Here is a 26,125-nt window from a genome sequence, read left to right on the forward strand (position 1 = left end):
AAGACAGCAAACCATATAAAAGAGCCACGATGTCTGAGGTGCTGAGTACAGTGGAACTACGATTTCTCATTGCTGATATACTGCATCTTATCGGGGTAAGAAAGCTTTTATGAACCTATATATTCATAACGTTCTTTATTATTTGACATGTAATAGATGGATTCCATGGCCTTTTCTCATTTTACGTTGCTGTTGAATATAACGTTTCACATTGTCAAAAGGAACCTGCGAGTAAGCATTTCGTTGGACGTGTATACCATGCGTATCCCGTACATACGACTTTAAAACTTTAAACTTTATATTGCAATAAGTGTTGACTCTAATTTTGACCTTGTACCTAATATTTGTGGATCTTTGTATAAAGTATACTGTACTGATTGTCATCTATATGTTTTTAGAAAACAAAAAATACTAAGATGACAATCCTTTTGGATCATTGTGTGGCCTTATTCTGACACAATAGCTAAACAAAATGATTGGTCATCAGTCTCTCAATTAAATATACCATTTATTTTATACAACGTGTGGGTCTAATCCTGGATGTTCATTTGTTAAAACCGCATTCCAGCTGGTGTGTATTATACAAGTCACCTGCTAAATCTGATGTTGAAATGCCTATTTACTCTGTTCCATCTGACTGCGCAATCCACTGTCTCATCAGTATATACTAGATCTACAGTGTAAAAAGCATCTAGACATTATCTCCCATTTCTTTTAGACTAACATTTTGGTTTTCAACAGCGGAGATTCGTAGTAACCTTGCTGTCTGTCTCTCTGAATTTCACTGTTGCAAATATCGATCTCCATCTGTCCTATGGTAATGAATGTGTCGGGACAAGACAGACAGGCTGGCAGCTTTTCTCAGCCAGTCGAAATCATGAATCAGCATGAGGTTTATGCATATATACAAAGAAATCAATAGAAAAACACAAAATGCAGCTAGTTTGCTGTCATTCCAGCTTCAGTTTGAAGTGATTGTGTTAGCTGTGTAGTTGGCAATCTCTTTGAACAGTGGCCTGGCAAAAGAGCAAATGTTCTATGCCATGCGAAATGGCACATCATTAGCTGATTTGTTATGGATGTACAAAAAATAAATCAGCTTGAACAAATGCATATGAAGCTACTTTGTTGTTATTCTGGCTCTACTGTGTTTGCCAAAGTTGGCTAGCTAGCAAGCAAGGGATAAGAACGTTGACAAAAAGCAATTTACCTGTCTAACATCAGCGCTCAGATGGGAGGGGTGGAAATATTTGATGTGTGTCCTTAAAAATATGATTTGAATTTATTTATATAGCCCTTCTTACATCAGCTGATATCTCAAAGTGCTGTACAGAAACCCAGCCTAAAACCCCAAACAGCAAGCAATGCAGCTGTAGAAGCACAGTGGCTAGGAAAAACTCAGGAAAAATTCAAAGTGCTAATTTCAGACAGCACTGGTAGGGATATTTAAGACCAACCAAAGCTGGTTTTAGTGGTAACGCAGTTGGTCATGGCATGAATTTTGACAGCGGAAACGCAGGTTATACAGCCGTGAAGCACATTGCCCATATGTGTATGGAATGAGATGTACTTTTGGTGCCTGTATACTTAATATTTAGAAACACCAAAGACTTATGATTTTTCCCCATTTCGTTTTATTTAATTAAAAACCAAACATTGCCTTCCCTCCTCTTTTTGTCCTGTCCAATGTAATCAAATAGGCTAGTCAAGACCATTGATAAAGTGAACATTTGAAGAGTAATGTGTTGTCTTGGATTTGCCCCAAACGTAACACCTGTATGCAAATGTCTTCTCCATTTTTGAACTTCACTGTCTCTCTGTTTTTCCTTTTCTTCACATCGGACAGCAGAGCTTTCCGCATGTCCTCTAGGCTCTCTTCTGCAAAAGTTAACTTCTGCTCTCTGTGGCTTTTTAACACCATAGGCTGCACTTGACTTCCCTGCAGGTTTGTGCTTCAAGGAGTTTATCATCACCTCTGGACATCCCAGTCTTCTCAGGCGGGTGCGGTAGATTGCCAGCTTGTATTTCAAACTGGTTTTCCATCCTCCACATACAGTGAAGGAACACTTCTCAGTCAGAATTTTAGTAACCTCTGTTGAGTGTACATTACTTTGGTGCACAATTAAGGCATTCCAGGTCTTAAATGCCCATGGACAGTCAATGTATGTACATAAGTAACGGACAGTATGGCCGTAATGTGGGTGCTTTAACTTGTAATGATGCAAAAGTTGGAACCTACTTGACACCAATTCTGAACACCCCTTACATTTCCACAACACTGGGAAAAAAGCAGCACAAATGTAGTTGGCAAACATCATGAGCCTGTAAATATAAATTTTGTTCATGAAATTATATATTTTTTTCATTATGAAAAGTTGTATCTATTGATTTATGCATGCATCCACTCATATGCACATACGTTGAATGTATTGATAAATGGACACCCATAATATAAAGTAACACTGTTGCTAAAATGAACTCCACATCCCATTTCAATAAGTCTGTATGTCACCTTTGCACCACGTTTTACAACATGGAGGCAGCCATGGGAAAACTGTTAAACTGCATGAAAGCACCAATCTTATTGGATTCGGTGTATAATCATTAGATTACATATCTTAAATATGTAATGAAAAACGTTTTTTTTAAATGTCTGTTTTGATGCAAATACATGAACTTTTTAAATTTTTTAACTTTTATCTAACAAAAAAAAATTGGTGCACTGAATGCTGCTGCAAAGTGATTGCAGACGATGTCGTGCACAAGCGCCAAAGCATTAGTTAGCAAGTTAGCTAGCTCAAGCGGTGTGCACTCAGCAAAACTTGGTAAATTCTAAGTTATTGAACAATAGGTAAATATCATGGTGTTTCGCTGCCTAACTTTACCTCTGCAAAATGTTTATCTTGACCTAGTCCTGTTTTACTGTTCATAGAAGCTAGCTAGCAACATGGTCTTTTACCTTTCAAATCAAATGTTATTTGTCACATACACATGGTTAGCAGATGTTAATGCGAGTGTAGCAAAATGCTTGTGCTTCTAGTTAGATATTATTGCATGGTCGGAACAAGTAATCTAACCTAACAATTTCACAACAACTACCTACAAGTGTAAAGGAATGAATAGGAATATGTACATAAAAATAAATGAATGAGCGATGGCCGAACGGCATAGGCAAGATGCAGTAGATGGTATAGAGTACAGTATATACATATGAGATGAGTAATGTAGAGTATGTAAACATTATATAAAGTGGCATTGTTTAAGTGGCTAGTGATACATTTATTACATCAATTTTTCATTATTAAAGTGGCTAGAGATGAGTCAGTATGTTGGCAGCAGCCACTCAATGTTAGTGATGGCTGTTTAAGTCTGATGGCCTTGAGATAGAAGCTGTTTTTCAGTCTCTCGGTCCCCGCTTTGATGCACCTGTACTGACCTCGCCTTCTGGATGATAGCGAGGTGAACAGGCAGTGGCTCGGGTGGTTGTTGTCCTTGATGATCTTTTTGGCCTTCCTATGACATCGGGCGGGGTAGGTGTCCTGGAGGGCAGGTAGTTTGCCCCCGGTGATGCGTTGTGCAGACTTCACTACCCTCTGGAGAGCCTTACAGTTGTGGTCGGAGCAGTTGCCGTACCAGGCAGTGATACAGCCCGACAGGATGCTCTCAATTGTGCATCTGTAAAAGTTTGAGTGTTTTTGGTGACAAGCCGAATTTCTTCAGCCTCCTGAGGTTGAAGAGGTGGTGCTGCGCTACCTTCACCACGCTGTCTGTGTGGGTGGACCATTTCAGTTTGTCCGTGATGTGTACGCCGAGGAACTTAACTTTCCACCTTCTCCACTACTGTCCCGTTGATGTGGATTGGGGGCTGCTCCCTCTGCTGTTTCCTGAAGTCCACAATCATCTCCTTTTGTTTTGTTGACATTGAGGGTGAGGTTATTTTCCTGACACTACACTCCGAGACCCCTCACCTCCTCCCTGTAGGCCGTCTCGTCGTTTTTGGTAATCAAGCCTACCACTGTAGTGTTATCTGCAAACTTGATGATTGAGTTGGAGGCGTGCATGGCCACGCAGTCATGGGTGAACAGGGAGTACAGGAGAGTGCTGAGAACGCACCCTTGTGGGGCCCCAGTGTTGAAGATCAGCGGGGTGAAGATGTTACCTACCCTCACCACCTGGGGGCGGCCCGTCAGGAAGTCCAGGACCCAGTTGCACAGGGCGGGGTCGAGACCCAGGGTCTTGAGCTTAATGACGAGTTTGGAAGGTACTATGGTGTAAAATGTGGAGCTGTAGTCAATGAACAGCATTCTTACATAGGTATTCCTTTTGTCCAGTTGGGTTAGGGCAGTGTGATGGCGATTGCGTCGTCTGTGGACCTATTGGGGCGGTAAGAAAATTGGAGTGGGTCTAGGGTGTCAGGTAGGGTGGAGGTGATTATGGTCCTTGACTAGTCTCTCAAAGCACTTCATTATGACCAGGGGCGAAAATGAAATTTTCTCAAGAGCAATTCCTGAGGGGGACACCAAAAGTAGTGCTGTAACACATAGCCTACATTGTAATATGGTAAATGTATATTGAGGAACCAAAGAAATAAGGTGTTTGCCGTACTCCTAACTACCGGTACCCAAAACTACACAACTACTCACAACAGCAATACCATTGCCTTTAACAAATCTTAGTTCAGTCACCAGTTTAAGTTGAGAGTGGGGGTATCCATGGCATTTTCCAATTATGTTCCTATTTTACAAGTCAAAAAAATTGAGAACCTTTCATAATGTTGCCAAACAAAGACTCAACAAACTTACCTGAGACTCCCTGTCTCTGCCAGTCTGTCCCTGCATATCTGTCCCCAACTCTGCTGTCTGTGTGCCATCTGTTGCCTGCTCTGCCTAATGACATCATTGTGAAACATTTCCATTAGAATTTCATTTCTTTCTTATAAACATTTTATCAACTAGTCTTTGAGATATTAGGCTACTAGGGTTCTTACTTTGCGTTTTGGTGTACTGAAAAATACTCTGATGTCCGTCTTTTATTTTTCTGCCATTTTTCTACCTGGCTGGCTGGCTACACACAGTGTGTAGGTTATTTACAGTAGGAGACGGCTTCTATCATCTTATCTTTTATCATTCTATTTGGGCTTCGATCTAAAAGGTAGCTAGCAAATGTGAAACGGATTAAAATGACAAGAGTTGACAGCTGTATGAGTTCACCATTTACACAACATATACTGCAACCTTTTGTAATTTTAATAGTTTGTTTCATATTGGCTGGCTTCCAACAATAGCTGAATTTGCAAAGCTAGCGAGCACCAATTCAGTTTCAGTGGTGTTTGCTATAATCTTAGCTACCCGGGTTAAATAAAATAAATAAATAAATAAAAGTTCCCTTGCGACAATTTAGCTTTTGCAACGAGACCATTAAATATATTTAAGACAATGGTAGAAGAGAGTGTAGTTCTGTTCAGTTTGGACTTCAGTTTATCGCTAACCTTATCACAGGGACTTTGAAGCACTAACTTACATCATCTGCATGCTGATCTCGGGAATAAATTGATAGCAAAGATTCCATCTTTGACGAGGCCACATAAATGGAATAGGTACTAGCTAGCTTAATAGTTAATATTTGCGCGCTAGCTCTGCATATTCAGCTAGTGTGTGTGCGCGATTGACTGGATTAACCTCACGTCAGTTACGTTCATTGAGTGCCTTTCAGACAGTGGCTACGACCCCTCTGTTACCTTGCCAGTGGATCAAACCATTGTGAGGAAAAGGGTGGGGGGGTCGCAATCTTTTGAAACTTAAAAACACGCTATTAAGTGTCTATAATCAGCACAATTGCTTTCATTGCGTATTATTAATATGATTTAAATTACATAGTTATGTTTCAGTGATATATTGGGGGGGACAAATCATATTTTTCCCAGGATGGGGGGGTCGTGTCCCCCCCGGGATTTCCGCCCCTGATTATGACGGAAGTGAGTGCTACAGGGCGATAGTCATTTAGCTCAGTTACCTTCGCTTTCTTGGGAACAGGAATGGCCCTCTTAAAGCATGTGGGAACAGCAGACTGGGATAAGGATTGAGTGAATATGTCCGTAAACACATATTTAGCTGCCACGCCAATATGTTTCAGACTCAAGAGCATAAAATGGAGATATGGAGCAATCAGTTACTGCTTACAATTGACTACAACCACACAGACAAACGTTGAATAAAATCAATCACCATGCTTACCTTGACCAAAATTCTCGAGGTACTGTCTTCTCCGCTAACGCACCAGCGTTCTTTCTGGAAGATTTTTCTCTCGTGCTGTTTGAATCGTTTCTCTTTACTCGTCATTAATTAACTTTATTGGTTCACAGTCCCCCTACATGATTCAAACTAGTACTGTAGATCTGATTTTGCTTCATGTTGCATTGATTGCAAGCAAAGAAATCGCATTGAGAGGAGAAACAAAACAGTAAATCACACGTTTTCTTAAATCTGACAGCCCACCTTATCCCGCTTTTTTTTCAGTGTAGTGACTGGGTGTATTGACACGGTGTAATTAACAACTTCACCATGCTCAAAGGGATATTCAATGTCAGCTTTTTTTTACCCATCGACCAATAGGTGCACTTCTTTGCGAGGCATTGAAAAACCTCCCTGGTCTTTGTGGTTATTTCTGGGTTTGAAATTCACTGCTCGACTGGGTGACCTTACAATTATCTATATGTGTGGGGTACAGAGATGAGGTCGTCACTCAAAAATCATGTTAAATACTATTATTACACACACACAGTGAGTCCATGTCACTTATAATGTGACTTGTTAAGCACATTTTTACTCCTGAACTTGTTTAGGCTTGCCCTAAAAAAGGGGTTGAATATAATATTGAGTCAAGACATTTCAGATTTTAAATTTGAATTAATTTGTAATAATTTCTGAAACATAATGCCACTTTGACATTATGGGGTAGTGGTGTGTGTGTGTGTGTGTGTGTGTGTGTGTGTAGGCCAGTGACACAATCTCAATTTAATCCATTTCAAATGCAGGCTGTAACACAACAAAATGTGGAAAAAGTTGTATGGTACATCTTCATCTTTACTGTAGCAAATATTTGGTCGCAGTTGGTCGTCTTATGTTGGTTCTCGTTAAGTTGTAATGCTGTATGTCTAATACGTTGTCGAGCTGTATGTGTACAATTATTTGTCTTACAGAATCATCATGGTGAAATACACAGTGAAAGTGTTTACTGGAGAAATGCTGCTTGCCGGCACACTGAATAGTGTTTACGTTAAACTGGTCGGCACAAAGGGAGAAAGTAAACGTGTGTACATCCCTAAAACCGCCAGCCAAGGATCGGTAAGTTCTCAAAAGTTGTATTATACCACAATCCTTCTGGGTGTTGCGAATGCCAAATGAAAGCTCAAATTCTGGAATTCGAAAAATAACAAACAGGCTCAACTTAGTCAACGTTTAGAGAACGTTGTTTGTTTGCTAGGATCATTCCAACATGTCATCTATCTCTCTGTAGGTGATTGAGCTTGATGTGCCCTGTCCTTCCTCCCTGGGCCACCTGGAGTTTGTGGTGCTGGAAACAGAGCCGTATGCCCTGCTCGCCTACATCAACGATGACTGGTTCTGTTCTAAAGTAGTGGTGACCACACCAGAGGGAGACATGGCCAACTTCCCCTGTTACCACTGGATCTCAGGCTATGAGCGTCTGGTGTTCAGAGAGGCCACTGGTCAGTATGTTGGTATACAGTATAGATCATTGTCTAGGTTTAGTTTTGGGTAGAACTGCTGTGCCTATGACACATAGCTATTGGTCAGCTAGCTGAATGTCATTTGTAGTTTCAAATCTAATTTTATTTGTCACGTGCCGAATACAACAGGTCTAGACCTTACCGTGAAATGCTTACTTACAAGCTCTTAACCAACAAAGCAGAGTTTTTAAAAAAGTAAATATTTGCGAAATAAACAATAGTCACAATAAAATAGCAATAACAAGGCTATGTACAGTGCCTTGCAAAAGTATTCATCCCCCTTGGCGTTTTTCCTATTTTGTTGCATTACAACCTGTAATTTAAATGGGTTTTTATTTGGATTTCATGTAATGGACATACACAAATAGTTGAAATTGATGAAATGAAAAAAATAACATGTTTCAAAAAATTCTAATAAATAAAAAACGGAAAAGTGGTGTGTGCATATGTATTCACCCCCTTTGTGATGAAGCCCCTAAATAAGATCTGGTGCAATCAATTACCTTCAGAAGTCACATAATTAGTTAAATTGCACACAGGTGGACTTTATTGAAGTGTCACATGATCTCAGTATATATACACCTGTTCTGAAAGGCCCCAGAGTCTGCAACACCACTAAGCAAGGGGCACCACCAAGCAAGCGGCACTATGAAGACCAAAGAGCTCTCCAAACAACAGGTCAGGGACAAAGATGTGGCGAAGTACAGATCAGGGTTCTGTTATAAATTTTTTTTATCAGAAATGTTAAATATCCCAAAGAGCACCATTTAAATCCATTATTAAAAAATGGAAAGAATATGACACCACAACAAACCTGCCAAGAGAGGGCCGCCCACCAAAACTCGCAGACCAAGCAAGGAGGGCATTAATCAAAGAGACCAAACATAACCCTGAAGGAGCTGCAAAACTGCAATCTCTGCTGTGGAGCATCTGTCCATGGGACCACTTTAAGCAGTACACTCCACAGAGCTGGGCTTTACAGAAGAGTGGCCAGAAAAAAAGCCATTGCTTAAAGAAAGGTGTTCGCCAAAAGCATGTGGGAGACTCCCCAAACATATGGAAGAAGGTACTGTGGTCAGATGAGACTAAAATTAAGCTTTTTGGCCATCAAGGAAAACGCTATGTCTGGCGCAAACCTAGCACCTCATCACCCCGAGAACTTCATCCCCCGTGAAGCATGGTGGGGGCAGCATTGTGCTGTGGGGATGTTTTTCATCGGCAGGGACTGGGAAACTGGTCAGAATTGAAGGAATGATGGATGGTGCTAAATACAGGGAAATTCTTGAGGGAAACCGGTTTCAGTCTTCCAGAGATTTGAGACTGGGAAGGTGGTTCACCTTCCAGTAGGACAATGACCCAAAGCATACTGCTAAAGCAACACCCGAGTGGTTTAAGAGAAAACATTTAAATGTCTTGGAATGGCATAGTCAAAGCCCAGACCTCAATCCAATTGATAATCTGTGGTATGACTTAAAGATTGCTGTACACCAGCAGAACCCATCCAACTTGAAGGCGCTGGAGCAGTTTTGCCTTGAAGAATGGGCAAAAATCCCAGTGGCTAGATGTGCCAAGCTTATAGAGACATACCCCAAGAGACTTGCAGCTAATTGCTGCAAAAGGTGGCTATGCAAAGTATTGACTTTGGTGGGTGAATAGTTCTGCACGCTCAAGTTTTCCGTTTTTTTATCTTATTTCTTTTTCACAATAAAAAATATTTAGCATCTTCAAAGTGGTAGGCATGTTGTGTAAATCAAATGATACCAACCCCCCATAAATCTATTTTAATTCCAGGTTGTAAGGCAACAAAATAGGAAAAATGCCAAGGGGGGTGAATACTTTCGCAAGCCACTATACAAAGGGTCCCGGTACTGAGTCAATGTGCAGAGGTACAGGTTAGTCGAGACAGTTGAAGTCGGAAGTTTACATACACATTAGCAAAATACATTTAAACTCAGTTTTTCACAATTCCTGACATTTAATCCTAGTAAAAGTTCCTTGTCTTAGGTCAGTTAGGATCACCACTTTATTTTAAGAATGTGAAATGTCAGAATAATAGTAGAGAGAATGATTTATTTCAGCTTTGTATTTCTTTCAACACATTCCCAGTGGGTCAGAAGTTTACGTACACTCAATTAGTATTTGGTAGCATTGCCTTTAAATTGTTTAACTTGGGTCAAATGTTTCGGGTAGCCTTCCACAAGCTTCCCACAATAAGTTGAGTGAATTTTGGCCCATTCCTTCTGACAGAGCTGATGTAACCGAGTCAGGTTTCTAGGCCTCCTTGCTTGAACATGCTTTTTCAGTTCTGCCCACGATTATTCTATGGGATTGAGGTCAAGGATTTGTGATAGCCACTCCAACATTTTGACTTGTTGTCCTTAAGCTATTTTGCCACAACTTTGGAAGTATGCTTGGGGTCATTGTCCATTTGGAAGACCCATTTGCGACCAAGCGTTAACTTCCTGACTGATGTCTTGAGATGTTGCTTCAATATATCCACATAATTTTCCTCTCTCATGAAGCCATCTATTTTGTGAAGTGCACAAGTACCTCCTGCAGCAAAGCACCCCCAAAACATTATGGTGCCACCCTGTGCTTCACGGTTTCGATGGTGTTCTTCGGCTTGCAAGCATCCCCCTTTTTCCTCCAAACATAACGATAGTCATTATGGCCAAACAGTTCTAGTTTTGTTTCATCAGACCATAGGACATTTCTCCAGAAAGTACGATCTTTGTTCCCATGTGCATTTGCAAACCATAGTCTGGCTTTTTTATGGCGGTTTTGGAGCAGTGGCTTCTTCCTTGCTGAGCGGCCTTTCAAGTTATGTCGACATAGGACTCGTTTTACTGTGGATATAGATACTTTTGTACCTGTTTCCCCCAGCATCTTCACAAGGTCCTTTGCTGTTGCTCTGGGATTGGTTTGCACTTTTCGCACCAAAGTATGTTCATCTCTAGGAGACAGAAAGCGTCTCCTTCCTGAGCGGTATGATGGCTAGGTGGTCCCATGGTGTTTATACTTGCGTACTATTGTTTGTACAGATTAATGTGGTACCTTCAGGTGTTTGGAAATTTCTCTCAAGGATGAACCAGACTTGTGGAGGTCAAAAGAAAATTCTGAGGTCTTGGCTGATTTCTTTTGATTTTCCCATGATGTCAAGCAAAGAGGCACTGAGTTTGAAGGTAGGCCTTGAAATACATCCACAGGTACACCGCCAATTGACTCAAATGATGTCAATTGGCCTATCAGAAGCTTCTAAAGCCAAGCTGTTTAAAGGCACAGTCAACTTAGTGTATGTAAACTTCTGACCCACTGGAATTGTCATACAGTGAATTTTAAGTGAAATAATCTGTCTGTAAACAGTTGTTGGATAAATGACTTGTGTCATGCACAGAGTAGATGTCGTAACCGACTTGCCAAAACTATAGTTTGTTAGTAAGAAATTTGTGGAGTGGTTGAAAAACGAGTTTTAATGACTCCAACCTAAGTGTATGTAAACTTCCGACTTTAACTGTATGTACATGAAGGGTAGGTGTAAAGTGCATACGTAATGACCAGAGAATATCAGCAGCATATGTGAATGTACTAATAAGAATAAAGAGGGGTTCATTGCAAATAGTCTGGGTAGTCATAGTTTATTTTGAATTGTGTATGAAAGGGGCCATATGGAAGAATGGTCGATATACACTACCGTTCAAAAGCTTGGGGTCACTTAGAAATGTCCTTGTTTTTGAAAGAAAAGAAAAACAATTGTCCATTTAAAATAACATCAAATTGATCAGAAATACAGTGTAGACATTATTAATGTTGTAAATGACTATTGTAGCTGGAAACGGCTGATTTTTAATGGAGTATCTACATAGGCGTACAGAGGCCCATTATCAGCAACCATCACTGCTGTGTTCCAATGGCACGTTGCGTTAGCTAATCCAAGTTTATCATTTTAAAAGGCTACTTGATCATTAGAAAACCCTTTTGCAATTATGTTAGCACAGCTGAAAACTGTTGTTCTGATTAAAGAAGCAATAAAACTGTCCTTCTTTTGACTAGTTGAGTATCTGGAGCATCAGCATTTGTGGGTTCGATTACAGGCTCAAAATGCCCAGAAACAAAGACTTTCTACTAAAACATGAAGGCTATTCCATGCGAGAAATTGCCAAGAAACTGAAGATCTCGTACAACGCTGTGAACTACTCCCTTCACAGAACAGCTCAAACTGGCTCTAACCAGAATAGAAAGAATGGGAGGCCCCAGTGCACAACTGAGCAAAAGGACAAGTACATTAGTGTCTAGTTTGAGAAACAGACGCCTCACAAGTCCTCAACTGGCAGCTTCATTAATTAGTACCCGCAAAACACCAGTCTCAACGTCAACAGTGAAGAGGCGACTCCGTGATGCTGGTCTTCTAGGCAGAGTTGCAAAGAAAAGCCATATCTCAGACTGGCCAATAAAAATAAAATATTAAGATGGGCAAAAGAACACAGATAATGGACAGAGGAAGATTGGAAAAAGGTGTTATGGACAGACAAATCTAAGTGTGAGGTGTTCGGATCACAAAGAAGAACATTCGTGAGATGCAGAGAAAATGCTGGAGGAGTGCTTGACGCCTTCTGTCAAGCATCATGGAGGCAATGTGATTGTCTGGGGGTGCTTTGGTGTTGGTAAAGTGGGAGATTTATACAGTGTAAAAGGGATCTTTAAGAAGGAAGGCTATCACTCCATTTTGCAACGCCATGCCATATCCTGTGGACGGTGCTTAATTGGAGCCAATTTCCTTCTACAACAGGACAATGACCCAAAGCACAGCTCCAAACTATGCAATAACTATTTAGGGAAGAAGCAGTCAGCTGGTATTCTGTCTATAATGGAGTGTCCAGCACAGTCACCGGACCTCACCCTATTGAGCTGTTGTGGGAGCAGCTTAACCGTATGGTACCTAACTGCCAATCCAAATGGTGGGAGGTGCTTCAGGAAGCATGGCGTGAAATCTCTTCAGATAACCTCAACAAATTGACAACTAGAATGCCAAAGGGCTGTAATTGCTGCAAATGGCAGATTCTTTGACAAAAGCAAAGTTTGAAGGACAATTATTATTTCAATCAAAAAAGTCATTATTTATAACCTTGTCAACATCTTGACTATATTTCCTATTCATTTTGCAACTAATTTCATGTATGTTTTTATGGAAAACAAGGACATCTCTAAGTGACCCCAAACTCTTGAACAGTAGTGTGTACAGTGGATTTCTTAAGATGTTGACCAATCCATAAAAACATGAAAATGATCAACATTTCTGGTCTTTTGTATATAAGGTAAGCTAATATTCAATGAGACCTGCCCAGAGGCCATAGAGGAGAGAAAGAAGGAGCTGCAGAGTCGCCATGAGGTGTACTGGTGAGCTTTATGGAAACATTACTAATTTGTAAAGATACAGTAACAACTTTAAACAACATCCAAATAAAAACATAACTCTTACACACAGATAAATTGATGTGCAATTGTAATAAAAGCAGCGGGTGGCCAAGCTGTTAAGAGCGCTAAGCCAGTAATGAAAAGGTTGCTGGTTTGTATCCCTGAGCTGAGTTTTTGAAAAATCTGTTTGAAAGGCACTTAACCCTAATTGCTTGGATAAGTGTGTCTGCTTAACGACATCATTTTTATATAAGCCACCTCCCTTTTTGCATGGTTTAGGCCTGGGTTCAAATACCATTGAAAATCTTTCAAATACTTTGAGCACTTAGTTTAGCCTGCCTGGAGTAGCAGGTGGGCGGGGTTTGCACTTAAAAAAAAGAATCAACCCAGGTCTGGGTGTTAAACAAAATAATCAATTATGTGTTTCAGAATTCCAATTTGATAATGTGTGTAATTTTTGTCAAGTAGTTTGGAAAAAAATAATTGTGTAATAGTGAACGACAGGCTGGGTATCCCGTCTTGATTTACCATGTCTGTTCCCTTCAGCTGGAGTATATATGCCGAGGGTCTACCCCAAATAATGAAAGTTGACAGCACTTCTGAACTCCCTGCTGAGGTCCGCTTCTCTTTCACCAAGGACTTCAAGTTCAAGTTCACAGCAGCCGCAGCGTAAGTTAGAGCACTGGTTCTCAACCTTCTTTTGCTTACTGTACTCCAATCACATTTAGCTCTGTGTGGAGTACACCTGAAGTACCCCCTTTGTGTGAATTTCACCTTTAGGCATATTTTCTTATGAATCTTCCCAAGTACAGGCCAAGAACCCCCAGGGGTACATAGACCCCAGGTTGAGAACCATGAGGCAACACCAGGAAATGTATTCGATCTGTCATAATCTATGTTGGCATGTCCCCAACATACCTGTGAAAAGATTTCCTTTTCAATGAGATGTGATTCTCCTAGACCTGTTCAGGTAATTGCAAGATTCTGAGAAGAGGAGAATTTGGCCGCCAGGATTGTGAAGCGTGGAATATGGCAACGATGCCAAGAATGACACCTCAGGCTAGGTTTGCCTAAATTATTTATATTTTTAGTTCCTCAAATCATATCTAAAATTGTATAACTAACAAGCCATTAAGACATTTAGCAGAAATGTTATATAGGTTATATACACTGACCAAAAATATCAACACAACATGTAAAGTGTTGGTCCCATGTTTCATGAGCTGAAATAAAAGATTCCAGAAATGTTCCATATACCCAAAAAAGCTTATTTATCTCAGATTTTGTTCAGAAATGTGTTTACATCCCTCTTAGTGAGCATCTCTCTTTTTCCAAGATCATCCATCCACCTGATAGTTGTGACATATCAAGAAGCTGATTAAACAGCATGATCATTACACAGGTGCACCTTGTGCTGAGGACAATAAAAGGCCACTCTAAAATGTGCAACACACAATGCCACAGATGTCTGAAGTTTTGAGGGAGCGTGCAATTGGCATGCTGACTGCAAGAATGTCCACCAGAGCTGTTGCCAGAGAATTTAATGTTAATTTCTCTACCATAAGCCGCCTCCAACGTCATTTTAGGTGGGGTTATGGTATGAGCAGGCATAAGCTACGAACAACAAACACAATTGCATTTTATAGATGCCAATTTGAATGCCATTGTCCCATTGTCGTGCCATTTATCCGCCGCTATCACCTCATTTTTCAGTATGATCATGCATAGCCCCATGTCGCAAGGATTTGTACACAATTCCAGGAAGCTGAAAATGTCCCAGTTTCTCCATGGCCTGCATACTCGCCAGACATATCACCCATTGAACATATTTGGGATGCTCTGGATCGACATGTACGACAACGTGTTCCAGTTCCTGCAAATATCCAATAATAGGGAGACCAATACTTCTCTTTTGAACTATTAGTTTAATAAACTGAGCTAATCCTAGTTTGTCCATGTCTGATCTGTGTAAACGTTTTGACCCAACCCCCTGGTCTGCCACACCCGGTACCGCTACCCCGGTTTATAGCCTCGTTATTGTTATGTTATTGTGTTACTTATTTTTTTATTTTGTTTTATTATTTTATTTATTATTTTGTTTGGTAAATATTTACTTAACTCTTCTTGAAATGCACTGTTGGTTAAGGGTTTGTAAGAATTTCACGGTAAGGTCTGCACTTGTTGTATTCGGCGCATGTGACAAATAAAGTTTGATATTTTATGTATATGGTATGTTTATTTTGTATATAAATATAATACATTAATATATTCCATATAGCAGACACTTTAAGCCAAAGCAATTTAAAGTGCGTGCATGCATTTTTCATATTGGTGGCCCCAGCAGTAATCAAACCCACTATCATTGTAGCCATGGTCTACCAACTGGACACACAGGACTATAGAGCAGACATTTATCAAATCGCCATTGACACATATTCAATATGTGGCCTGTGCATGAATCAACCACCCAAGGGGGAGGATGAAGAGTAAGGGACCCAACACAGACACCTGGGGGACACTCTGGTGGTGTTAAAACCATTCTCTAACCAACTGCACCATCCAACGAAATCTTTTGCATGTTGAAGTTAATTTCCTTCTCTGACCCGGCAGATTGGTGGAGTTGAATCTAGCAGGACTGTCCACCAACAAGGAGCAATGGAAGAGCCTAGGTGAACTCAGTCACGTCTTCAATAGCCGCAAGACTGATGTTTATGGTAAGGTCTGGTCAGTGGTGTTTTTCTTGAATAAGTCATGGATTCAAATGGTTTACTGGAACCATTAGCATCTCATTATTATTTGATACTTTTGTTATCTATTAGACTATGTCGAAAAGAACTGGAAGAAGGACGAGTTTTTCGGGTACCAGCTTCTGAACGGCCTCAACCCCATGATGATCCATCGCTGCTCCAAGCTTCCAGAGAACTTCCCCGTCAAAGAAGAAATGGTGAAGGCTTCCCTTTTTGGAAAAAGCCTTGAAGCGGAAATTAAGGTCTGTCAAAAGTCTGTCTGTTGTCACTCATCGTTCTGTTATTGCTCTTTTGGTTTCCTCCTGAGTAAGTTGTGTGTATTCTTTGGTATGGTGTTGACGTCTTCCTAACTCATTCATGTCCTAACCTAAACAGAAAGGCAACATCTTCCTGGTTGACTACAAGCGCCTGCATGGAGTGACTGCAAACGTGATCAATAGGAAACAGCACTTCTTGGCTGCTCCGCTCTGCTTGCTCTACATGACTCCAGAAGATAAGCTCATGCCCATCGCAATCCAGGTACATCTCACATGAGAGAAAAATGCAGAGTTCTGAACTCCACATTGAAGAAGCTCTACAGAACATTTGCCACTGGGGATGCTCTTGAACCATAAGGGGTCCCCTAAATGGACAGAAATATTGTCCAGAAATTACCTAACAGCCTAAAACTAAAGCGTTAAGAATTTGGTTAATGTTATATCATATGACCTTATGTACCATACAGACAACACTCAAAACAAAGTTTTCAGTAAACAATTAAACTTATGTCCAGTACCAGTCAAAAGTTTGGACACCTACTTATTCAAGGGTATTTTCTATATTTGTACTATTTTATACATTGTAGAATGACAGAGAAGACATCAAAACTATTAAATTACACATATGGAATCATATAGTAACCAAAAAAGTGTCAAAATACAAATGAAAATACAATATATTTTAGATTCTTCAAAGTAGCCACCCTTTGCCTTAATGACAGCTTTGCACACTCTTGGCATCCTCTCAACCAGCTTCATGAGGAATGCTTTTCCAACTGTCTTGAAGGAGTTCCCACATATGCTGAGCACTTGTTGGCTGCTTTTCCTTCACTCTGAGGTCCAACTCATCCCAAACCATCTCAATTGGTTGAGGTTGGGTGATTGTGGAGGCCAGGTCATCTGATGCAGCACTCCATCACTCGCCGCCTTGGTCATATAGCCCTTACACAGCCTGGAGGTGTGTTTGGGCCATGTTTTGGGTCATAGTCCCAATAAGCGCAAACCAGATGGGATGGCGTATCACTGCAGAATGTTGTGGTAGCCATGCTGGTTAAGTGGGCCTTGAATTCTAAATAAATCACTGACAGTGTCACCAGCAAAGCACCCCCACACCTCCTCCATGCTTCACAGTGGGAACCACACATGCGGAGATCATTCGTTCACCTACTCTGCGTCTCATAAAGACACGGCAGTTGGCACCAAAAATCTAAAATTGACTCCTCAAAGGACAGATTTCCTTTGTCTGAGGAGACAATGGCTACTTTGAAGAATCTGAAATATATTTTGATTTGTTTCACACTGTTTTGGTTACTACATTGTTGTGGAAATTCTTTCACAGGGACACTCAAAATCAATATTAAATGAATCATTATTAGTCAGCGAGCTGGAGAGGTTCCAACCAACTCAATGCATCATAGTACATATGTCAACCAGGACGTCTGCCTGGGCAGATCTAGCAGTTGTCTTACATATATATACGGCAATACACAGACAAGTTATATTTGCATGATTTAGCATAATTAATTAATCATTACCATTTTGTTTCATTCATGTGACAGACCAATACTGGTTCATAACATGTGACAGACCAATGCCTCACGAGGCTTCTTTCTCTCTAAGCTGAGACCTTGAAACGGATATCTCTAGTTCGTTCTCAAAACACGGTCTGGGCAAATTGCAGCTGCTGAGAGTGAGGATTTGTACAGTCAGCCAATTGTATGAACACAGAAATTGGTTTATAGAACAGCACATGAATAGAACACAGAAATTAGTCATAAGAAAAGCACAAAAATTTTAATTCCCATTATAACATGATTCCATATGTGTTATTTTATAGTTTCGATGTCTTCACTACTATTCTACAATGTAGAAAATAGTAAAATAAATAAAACCCTTGAATGAGTAGGTGTGTTCAAACTTTTGACTGGTAATCTGTCTTTAAATTAATTATAGTAATAATATACACATTCTCAATTAATGAAACAAGTTATGATTTGTGTTTTGCATTTGATTTCACAGCTGAAGCAGGAGCCTGGAGAAGACAACCCCATCTTCCTTCCTACTGACTCTGAGTATGACTGGCTCCTGGCCAAGATCTTTGTGAGGAGCGCCGACTTCGCTGAACACGAGCTGAACTTTCACCTGCTGAGGACTCACCTGCTGGCTGAGGTGTTTGCCGTGTCGACACTGCGCAACCTACCAATGGTGCATCCTCTCTACAAGGTACATACCTACTGCTGTCCATGCAGACACTGAGTTTGTTTTCAACTTTTATAACACTACAGTTGTGTGAGTTCTCATTTTCCTATTAACTCAATACTTTTAACATGATTAAGAGAACCTGAAGTATTTGGAAATAAATGTATTCATTGTATGTATTTTTTGTAATTGAAAGAAGCAGTAGGTTGTTTGTAGTACAGTACAATACATAGCATTTTTAGGTGTGAATTTCATGTACGATCGTTCCATCTTTCTCCATAGCTCCTGATCTCTCACTTCCGCTACACTCTGCAGATCAACACTCTGGCTAGACAGGCCCTCATATCAGAGAACGGGGTGATCACAGAGGTACTGCCTATTCCATTCTTATAATGTTCTATAATACGCTAATACTTATGGAATGTCAAAATGCTAGCGGAAACTGATTGTATCAGTTAGTACAGGGGTCTCCTACAGGTCGATCGCGAGATACCAGTAGCTCGCAGACCGCATGAGTAGCTCGCCAAACTATTCATCAACAAATCTCAGTATTAGACACCAACTAATCAATGCAACATTATCCCACCGCTGGTTCGCCACTATTGCCTTAAAAAGCGAAACCTAAAACAATATCTGCCAGTTAATTTCCAGCAATATTGCTCCCGTCTGTTTGTGTGATGCGTGCGTTTGTCTATCACTTCGTCTGTGTGTAGCCAGTTGATGTGATAACCGTATTGTGGGTTGACAAATACTTTCCCATAAACCTTCTTAATTAAATGTTAAATGCAAAGTAGGCTTATGTGGTAGAATTGTAGGACCACTTTAGGTATCCCACAAAATATGTACAAATTATTTGATAAAATATTGAATTTGGCCTTTACTATAGCCCATAGAAACGCATTGACAAATCATAATGAATAAAAGTTTTAACTGTCTGTCCTATATCTAGGATATTTAAGAAAGCTCAGAAAATATACAGTACCAGTCAAAAACCATCAAGCGCTTATCATGTTTTAGGGAAGACCCAGATGCAGACAGTGTCGAAGTAACAAAAGTGTATTACTAGAACAGGGGCAGGCAAAGCGACAGGTCAATAGCAGGCAGAGCTCAGTAATCCAGGGTGGTGTGACAAGGTACAGTGGGGACACGGAGCCTGAAGAGGTTAAAAACTGTATGGATGAAACAACACTAGGTAAATCTCAAATAAGGCCTTCTGAAGACTATACGATTATACAATCTGAACATTGGGGAACCTCTCACATTTGACGAATCAGTCAAGCCAAATCGTAATGAGCTGGTTATCGTTATGAGATGAACACCTAGCAACACATACCTCAGTAGAGTGATTCTATCATCGGGCTGAACTCTTTCAGGTTTACATTGTTGTGACACATTTATGTGAACCTCTCAGCCATAAACATGTAATTGTAACATGTAATGTTTTTTTTTTCTTCAACCACGGAGCAGCCCTGGAATCTGTCATTCACATGTTCTGTAATCGATAACCCGTTTGATGTTGAAAACACTGATCGCCGTTAGAAAACACTGAATTAGCTGACGCATAAAAAAACTCCTGACAGGCCTAAAGGAAATACAGTGGGGGGAAAAAGTATTTGATCCCCTGCTCATTTTGTACATTTGCCCACTGACAAAGAAAGGATCAGTCTATAATTTTAATGGTAGGTTTATTTGAACAGTGAGAGACAGAATAACAACAAAAATATCCAGAAAAACGCATGTCAGAAATGTTATAAACTGATTTGCATTTTAATGAGGGAAATACCTCTGTGGTTGCTCATCCCACCATGCTCGCTTTCTACTCAGCGGCCCCTGAAGTGTCATCTGACCTGCCTCTGCTCGCTATTCCGCCCTACCTTCTTCCTCCTGCTAGACGATATTATGTGTTTGCCGTGTCTTGTGAAAGGAAGGACCACTGTGGTCATCCTGTGCTCTTCACCGGTCGCATAATCTGCAACGATTTCAATAACTACGGCTGCAGCACTTCGTAATGCAAGCTCGTACACATTCTGTAGTGGGACTCTAAAATCCTGCCCTCAATCCCACTCCTTCTACTGATAAATGACTGTTAGCCAACCTCACCACCCCCATCAACTTCACCGCCATGGCTGTGGACTTGGATTTTCACCCTGACCCCTCCTTTGTCCGATATTTATTTGCTTGACGGCCTGAAATATTGTTCTGGTCTCCTCACTTCTGCTACAACCTCTGTTCTGCTCTTGATGAGCCAGTCTTCTCCCTCCTGGTCAAGGAGGTGAAGCAGGGATTTCTGATTGGCCCCTTTTCCTCCCCGCTATTCTCCACCTACCGCATCAGTCCCCTCAGAATTGCCACCCAAAAGTATTCAGGCAAGAAGCGTATCATCAATCTTTCTGCTTACGGGGATTTCTACAGTGGTTGTTGGTTTGCTGCTGCATGGCCTGCCAAACCTTTCCTGCAGCCCCATCTGCCCCTTTCGAGTTGTACCTAATTGTCGTAGCTGCTTCTCTCTGGAGGAACAAATGGTCAAAGGGCCATACTCATCCATTCTGACAACCTTCCATGGTACACCTCATTAACAAGGGCTGTTCTGACTACCTCCCTATCATGAGTTTCTTAAGACGTCTAACCTGGCCATCCGTCACCCATTAGTTCCTTCTCAGAGCTGCACAGGTACCCGGTCAATGTAACTCATTCGCTGATTCTTTGTCCCGTCTCCAATTTCAGAGATTCAGGTGCTTGGCCCCATATGGAGAACCCCTACCAACCCCAATCCCTCCTTACGCCATAACGACTTTCCCGTGAACCTTCTCCTAATCTCCCAGCCACTCCATCCTATCTGCCGTTGCACCAAGGACACTGTCCTCTTACTGGACAGCCTGGAGATGTTTCCATACCATCTATTACCACAGAACCACAGTCTACCTGTTCTGGCTGCCGTCTACCATTGAACCTGCTTCCTGCAGCTAAATCTAAAAATGCCTCTCCGTCCGATCCACTATTCATCACAGATTCTGGTTCCATTCCCATCTGGGACAAATACTATCCCTGTCCGGCTATCCTGCTGACTAATTCTCCGGACAATCCTTCCACATTGGAGCCTTTTCCATGGCATCTAAGACAACACCGTACAACTCCTTGAACGCTGGTCCTCTCAAGCCTATCGTTCCTACATCTCTTGTTACATCAACATCAGGACAGCCCACAAAATTCTCATCTCTCAAAACCTGCATTAACTCTGGCACAGTTCTCCAGTCTATGCCTCATTTCACGGACACCATCTACCTCACTGACCATATCGTACCCAACCAGCCAAAAGAGGAATGGCTCCCCAGCTGAGCCTGGTTCCTCACGGTTTCCTTACTTGAAGGGAATTACCACCGTTGCTCCTTGGGTCTGTTGTCTCACTCATGGGCATCTTGTAGTACCTCCGCTATATCGCCAACCATTCAGCACCTGCAGCTCACATCCACTCCAGGGTCCGACTCACTTGGCGTTCTCTTATCAGGCTTCTGTGGTGAAGGCAATTCCTATCTACCATGGCCTGACTGATGTCTACCTGAGATTCCAAGCCAAACCTTACAGTCAACTTCTCCGGATCCTTCATCTGCATCCCTTAGCTTCCTCCAGTCCATTCTCATTTCCCTCCTTAATCATTAATTTCCTCAAATATTCTAAACCCATTTTCATGTCTGGTCTTTAAACTTGTGAAATGGAAGTTTTACGGTAGTTAATAGTATCTTAATGGCTGACACTAGATTGGCCTTCCCTGTAGCTCAGTTGGTAGAGCATGGTGTTTGCAACACCAGGGTTGTGGGTTCGATTCCCACGGGGGACCAGCACAGGAAAAAAAATGTATGATATGTATGAAATTGTATGAAATGTATGCATTCACTACTGTAAGTCGCTCTGGATAAGAGCGTCTGCTAAATGACGTAAATGTAGATTAGTACTACTCACACTGTAGATAATGCTGAATTTTTCGAACATGTCAAAAAATTACCGGGATGCTGTGGAGCCCGGGAGCCTGTAAAAATCTAAATTCCAGGATAGTGGGCTGCGATGTAATGTTTGCTTCGGGTTTACTTTATCTGCAATTTTAGAAATGCTCATCGCGAGTGCCCAGACACACTACAATTTTTGCTCTGTCTGCCCTAAACTAGACCTCCAAAACAAGGTTAACTATCCCTTTAATCCATCTTGAAGAATGCCAGTGTAGGAGGTCCAGGGATGGTGGAGTTCCTGCAGAAAGCGATGGCCTCATTGACCTACAGCTCCCTCTGTTTGCCAGAGGACATCACTGCACGCGGTCTGGAGTCAATCCCCAACTTCTTCTACAGGGATGATGGACTCAGGCTGTGGGACATCGTCCACAGGTAAATGCTTGTACAGGCCTATAGATTTCCATGGTGCAAAAAAAGCCCAGATCTGCACAAAGAAATTCTGTAAACATCATAAAGCAGAATGATTTGATTTGTGCGTTTATAAATTCATGCAACTGCATTTTGCATTGATCCGTTTACTAAACTCTAGTCTTGTGGACACCTAAAAAGTAACGTACTGCTCTGTTATGGACATGTTTGTTTTTAAAATACCTCTTAGCACCCCACACTCCTGCTGAATAGTCCAGAACAGGACACACGCATGTCTGATGCAGTTTGGAATACGTAACATAACCAATATGTTGTTCCTATAACTCCAAGAGCTCTACTTGCTGAGTCGGCTAGGGCTGATGTTCCGTATAGAAAGTTAATATGTTCATCAATAAAAATACCAAAATATTTAGAATTGCTAGTAAACTCAATGTCTTCACCAAAGCAAAACTGGAAAAACACTTCTCTTAGTACCTGGTTTTCTAAAATGCATTTGTGCTCTTGCCATGTTGTCATAGTGTTTTGGCTAATGCCTGATATTTTGTATAGGTTGGTTAAGAAAATGATTGCTCACTACTACACCTGTGACTCAGACGTCCAGAAGGACTCTGAACTGCAGAACTGGATCAAGGAAATCTTCTTCCATGGGTTCCTGGCCAAAACCAGCACAGGTTACGTTTTTCTCATTTAAATGACACAATCTGAGTCACAACTGGCAACAGCTCTCTTGTCAAAACTACTGTACTATATAGGGAAAGGGGTGCAATTTGACAGACTAGACTTCAATTATTTCTCATAATAAACGTGTCCATTCCCTTATGCTTATCAATCTCAAACTATATTCTGGATCATTTGTCAATTCGGTGTCGGATCATTGTGGCATACTGTCTCCTCTGTGCAGGAATCCCTCAGTCTTTCAGTTCAGTGACAGAGCTGATCAAGTTTCTCACCATGGTGATCTTCACAGTGACTGTCCAACATGCTGCAGTCAACAATGCACAGGTAATAAACTTTGAAACATGTGAAATACCTGTGTGCAGTATCCTCCGCTGTTATTCAAAATGTGATTTTAGTTCGTTTCTGTTGAATTATATTGGAAAAGCAGTGGTTTGATCTATTTCACCATTGTCATTCCAGTTTGATTTTGGGGGCTGGATGCCCAACTTCCCCATCTCCCTGCAACAGCCTCCTCCCACCACTAAGGGGCAGTGTACTGAGAGCACCATGCTGAAGACTTTCCCTGACATCAATACCACGGTCTATGGCATGGCAGCGGTGTACCTTCTGAGCATGCAGTCCACTGACTTTGTGAGTATACGAGAAACTGTATTTAAAAATGTATAAATGACGTTAAAGCATTTCATGACAATCTCAAATCGAATCGTTTCCTTAGTAGTCATAATTAGTATATCAGTGGTTCATGAATTTCGAATTTTGTCAACTCTTGCCTACTTAGGTCACTCTTGGAAATGGCTATCAGGATCACTTCAGTGAGAAGACCCCTCTGGAACTGATTCAAGAAACTCAAGATGTGCTGAAGAAATACAACTTTGAAATCCAAGGCAGGAATGTCTCTTTGCCCTTGCCATACACCTTCCTGAATCCCAACAATGTGGAGAACAGTGTGGCCCTGTAAAATGAATCGGGGTCGTATTTATTAGGCACCAAATGGGGAAAAAAACGTTTCAAAAAATGTTTTCTGTTGAAACCTGTTTTAAAACCTTTATCTTATGGTGTGCCCTAATCATTAGACCCAGGCAGTTTCGTCTATTGCGGTTCAGTCCACGTTTTATTTTTAATAGCCACATGCAGCCAAGATGAGAAGTTAAATGTCTCTACTTCTGTGTTGTGAATGCCACTAGCTGATCCTTTTTATCTAAGTCTTTAGTTGGGTTCTTCACCCTTGTATAACTGAAAGTTTGTGCCTCGGGCCCCTTCCTGTTATTGGCAAAGCCTAACTTTGCATGCAAAACAGGAATCTACTGTATTTGCTTCACCTAGACTCATTATGTGGCCTTCCATTTTTCAGCTAACCAGCAGGAGGTGTGGTGGATGGTTCCCATAGAGACAGGTGACTTTAAGGATAACTTCTTTCAGATACCTGCCTCCCTCTAAAAGGGGAGTGTTGCGAGTAAACTACCAAATGGCCAACACTTAGACATCACTTCCCATAGTGCCTTGCTGCTGAGAGGAAACTGCATGTGACGTTCCTGATTTATTAGCAGTGTAGCTTGAACCCACTCAATTGTGTGAGAGCCAAAAGGAAACTACTGTCCATTCAGCCAAGATAGAGATTATAACTTTAACTCTATTTGCTGGCTGATCAAGAGCTTTTTGATTTCATGCAATAAAGTCTTAGTTAATCATCATCCTTGTCTCTTTCAGTGTTCATTGTCCATGTGGCCCAAGCAGTTTTGTTCAACTGGTTGACCCTTACATACCGGCGCCTTAAACTGAGTAGCGCGCAAGGACATAACTGATATTATAGACTGTATGTTCGTTCCATGTGTAATTCTGTGTTTGTGTTGCACTGCTTTGTTTTAGCTTGGCCAGGTCACAGTTGTAAATGAGAACTTGTTCTCAACTAGCCTACCTGGTGAAATAAAAAAAAGAAAATGTGCAGATGGTGAAACGTGTATATATCCACAAGACTATAGTGGTTAATACAGTAGTCAGTTATTATTCTTCATGTTACACTATGATTCAGCTATTGAAATAACTTGGAATGTGATTGATTATCCTCCCATGAACAGGGTCATGGCTTTGGATATTGAATAGGGCACCATTTTTCAACTAACCTTTACTAGGTGATACTTAATTCTCAACTTGGAAGGCACTAGTGTCTTCTACACTTCCATGGTCAAGACCAATGGGTGTCCACCCCACAGATGGTCCACCCTAAAGTGCTGCATGTCATGAGCCTGACTCAGAAATCAAGAGTTGCTTTGAATGACACCCACCTGTCTCGATCAATGACCTCGAAAAGATGGCGGCAAATACACTGAACAAAAATGTAAATGCGACATGTGAAGTGATGGTCCCATGTTTCATGAGCTGAAATAAAAGATCCCAGAAATGTTCAATTTTAACTAAAAGCTTTCTCTCAAATTTTGTGCACAAATTTGTTTATATCCCTGTTAGTTATTTCTCCTTTACCAAGATAATCCATCCACCTGACAGGTGTGGCATATTAAGAAGCCTATTAAACAGCATGACTATTACACACCTTGTGCTGGGGACAATAAAAGCCCATTCTAAAATGTGCAGTTTTGTCACACAACACAATGCCACAGATGTCTCAAGTTTTGAGGGAGCGTGCAATCAGCACACTGACTGCAGGAATGTCCACCAGAGCTGTTGCCAGAGAATTTAATGTTCATTTCTTTACCATAA

General features: G+C 41.1%; 1 protein-coding gene across 1 annotated transcript; it reads left to right on the forward strand.

Annotated features, from left to right (window-relative positions):
• On the forward strand, positions 1 to 25,101 carry LOC115202304 (hydroperoxide isomerase ALOXE3). Its single transcript, XM_029766369.1, has 15 exons — positions 1 to 95; positions 7,199 to 7,343; positions 7,516 to 7,726; positions 13,060 to 13,141; positions 13,706 to 13,828; positions 15,770 to 15,873; positions 15,979 to 16,148; positions 16,282 to 16,425; positions 18,183 to 18,386; positions 18,645 to 18,731; positions 22,566 to 22,735; positions 23,282 to 23,403; positions 23,634 to 23,734; positions 23,870 to 24,040; positions 24,189 to 25,101. The coding sequence occupies exons 2-15, from the start codon at positions 7,206 to 7,208 to the stop codon at positions 24,366 to 24,368; spliced, it is 2,007 nt and encodes a 668-aa protein (XP_029622229.1). The 5' UTR covers positions 1 to 95; positions 7,199 to 7,205; the 3' UTR covers positions 24,369 to 25,101.
• Positions 25,102 to 26,125: the final 1,024 nt, after the last annotated feature.

This window comes from Salmo trutta, chromosome 11 (genome assembly GCF_901001165.1).
Source record: "Salmo trutta chromosome 11, fSalTru1.1, whole genome shotgun sequence".
In the NCBI taxonomy this organism is placed as follows: Eukaryota; Metazoa; Chordata; class Actinopteri; order Salmoniformes; family Salmonidae; genus Salmo; species Salmo trutta.

What these genes read in the sequence shown, in the direction of transcription:
- LOC115202304 (XM_029766369.1), top strand. Translation starts at nt 7,206, where the DNA reads ATGGTGAAATACACAGTGAAAGTGTTTACTGGAGAAATGCTGCTTGCC. An exon ending in CCGCAAGACTGATGTTTATG is followed by an intron (nt 15,874 to 15,978) that starts GTAAGGTCTGGT and finishes GTTATCTATTAG; the next exon opens with ACTATGTCGAAAAGAACTGG. An exon ending in CTGTGGGACATCGTCCACAG is followed by an intron (nt 22,736 to 23,281) that starts GTAAATGCTTGT and finishes TATTTTGTATAG; the next exon opens with GTTGGTTAAGAAAATGATTG.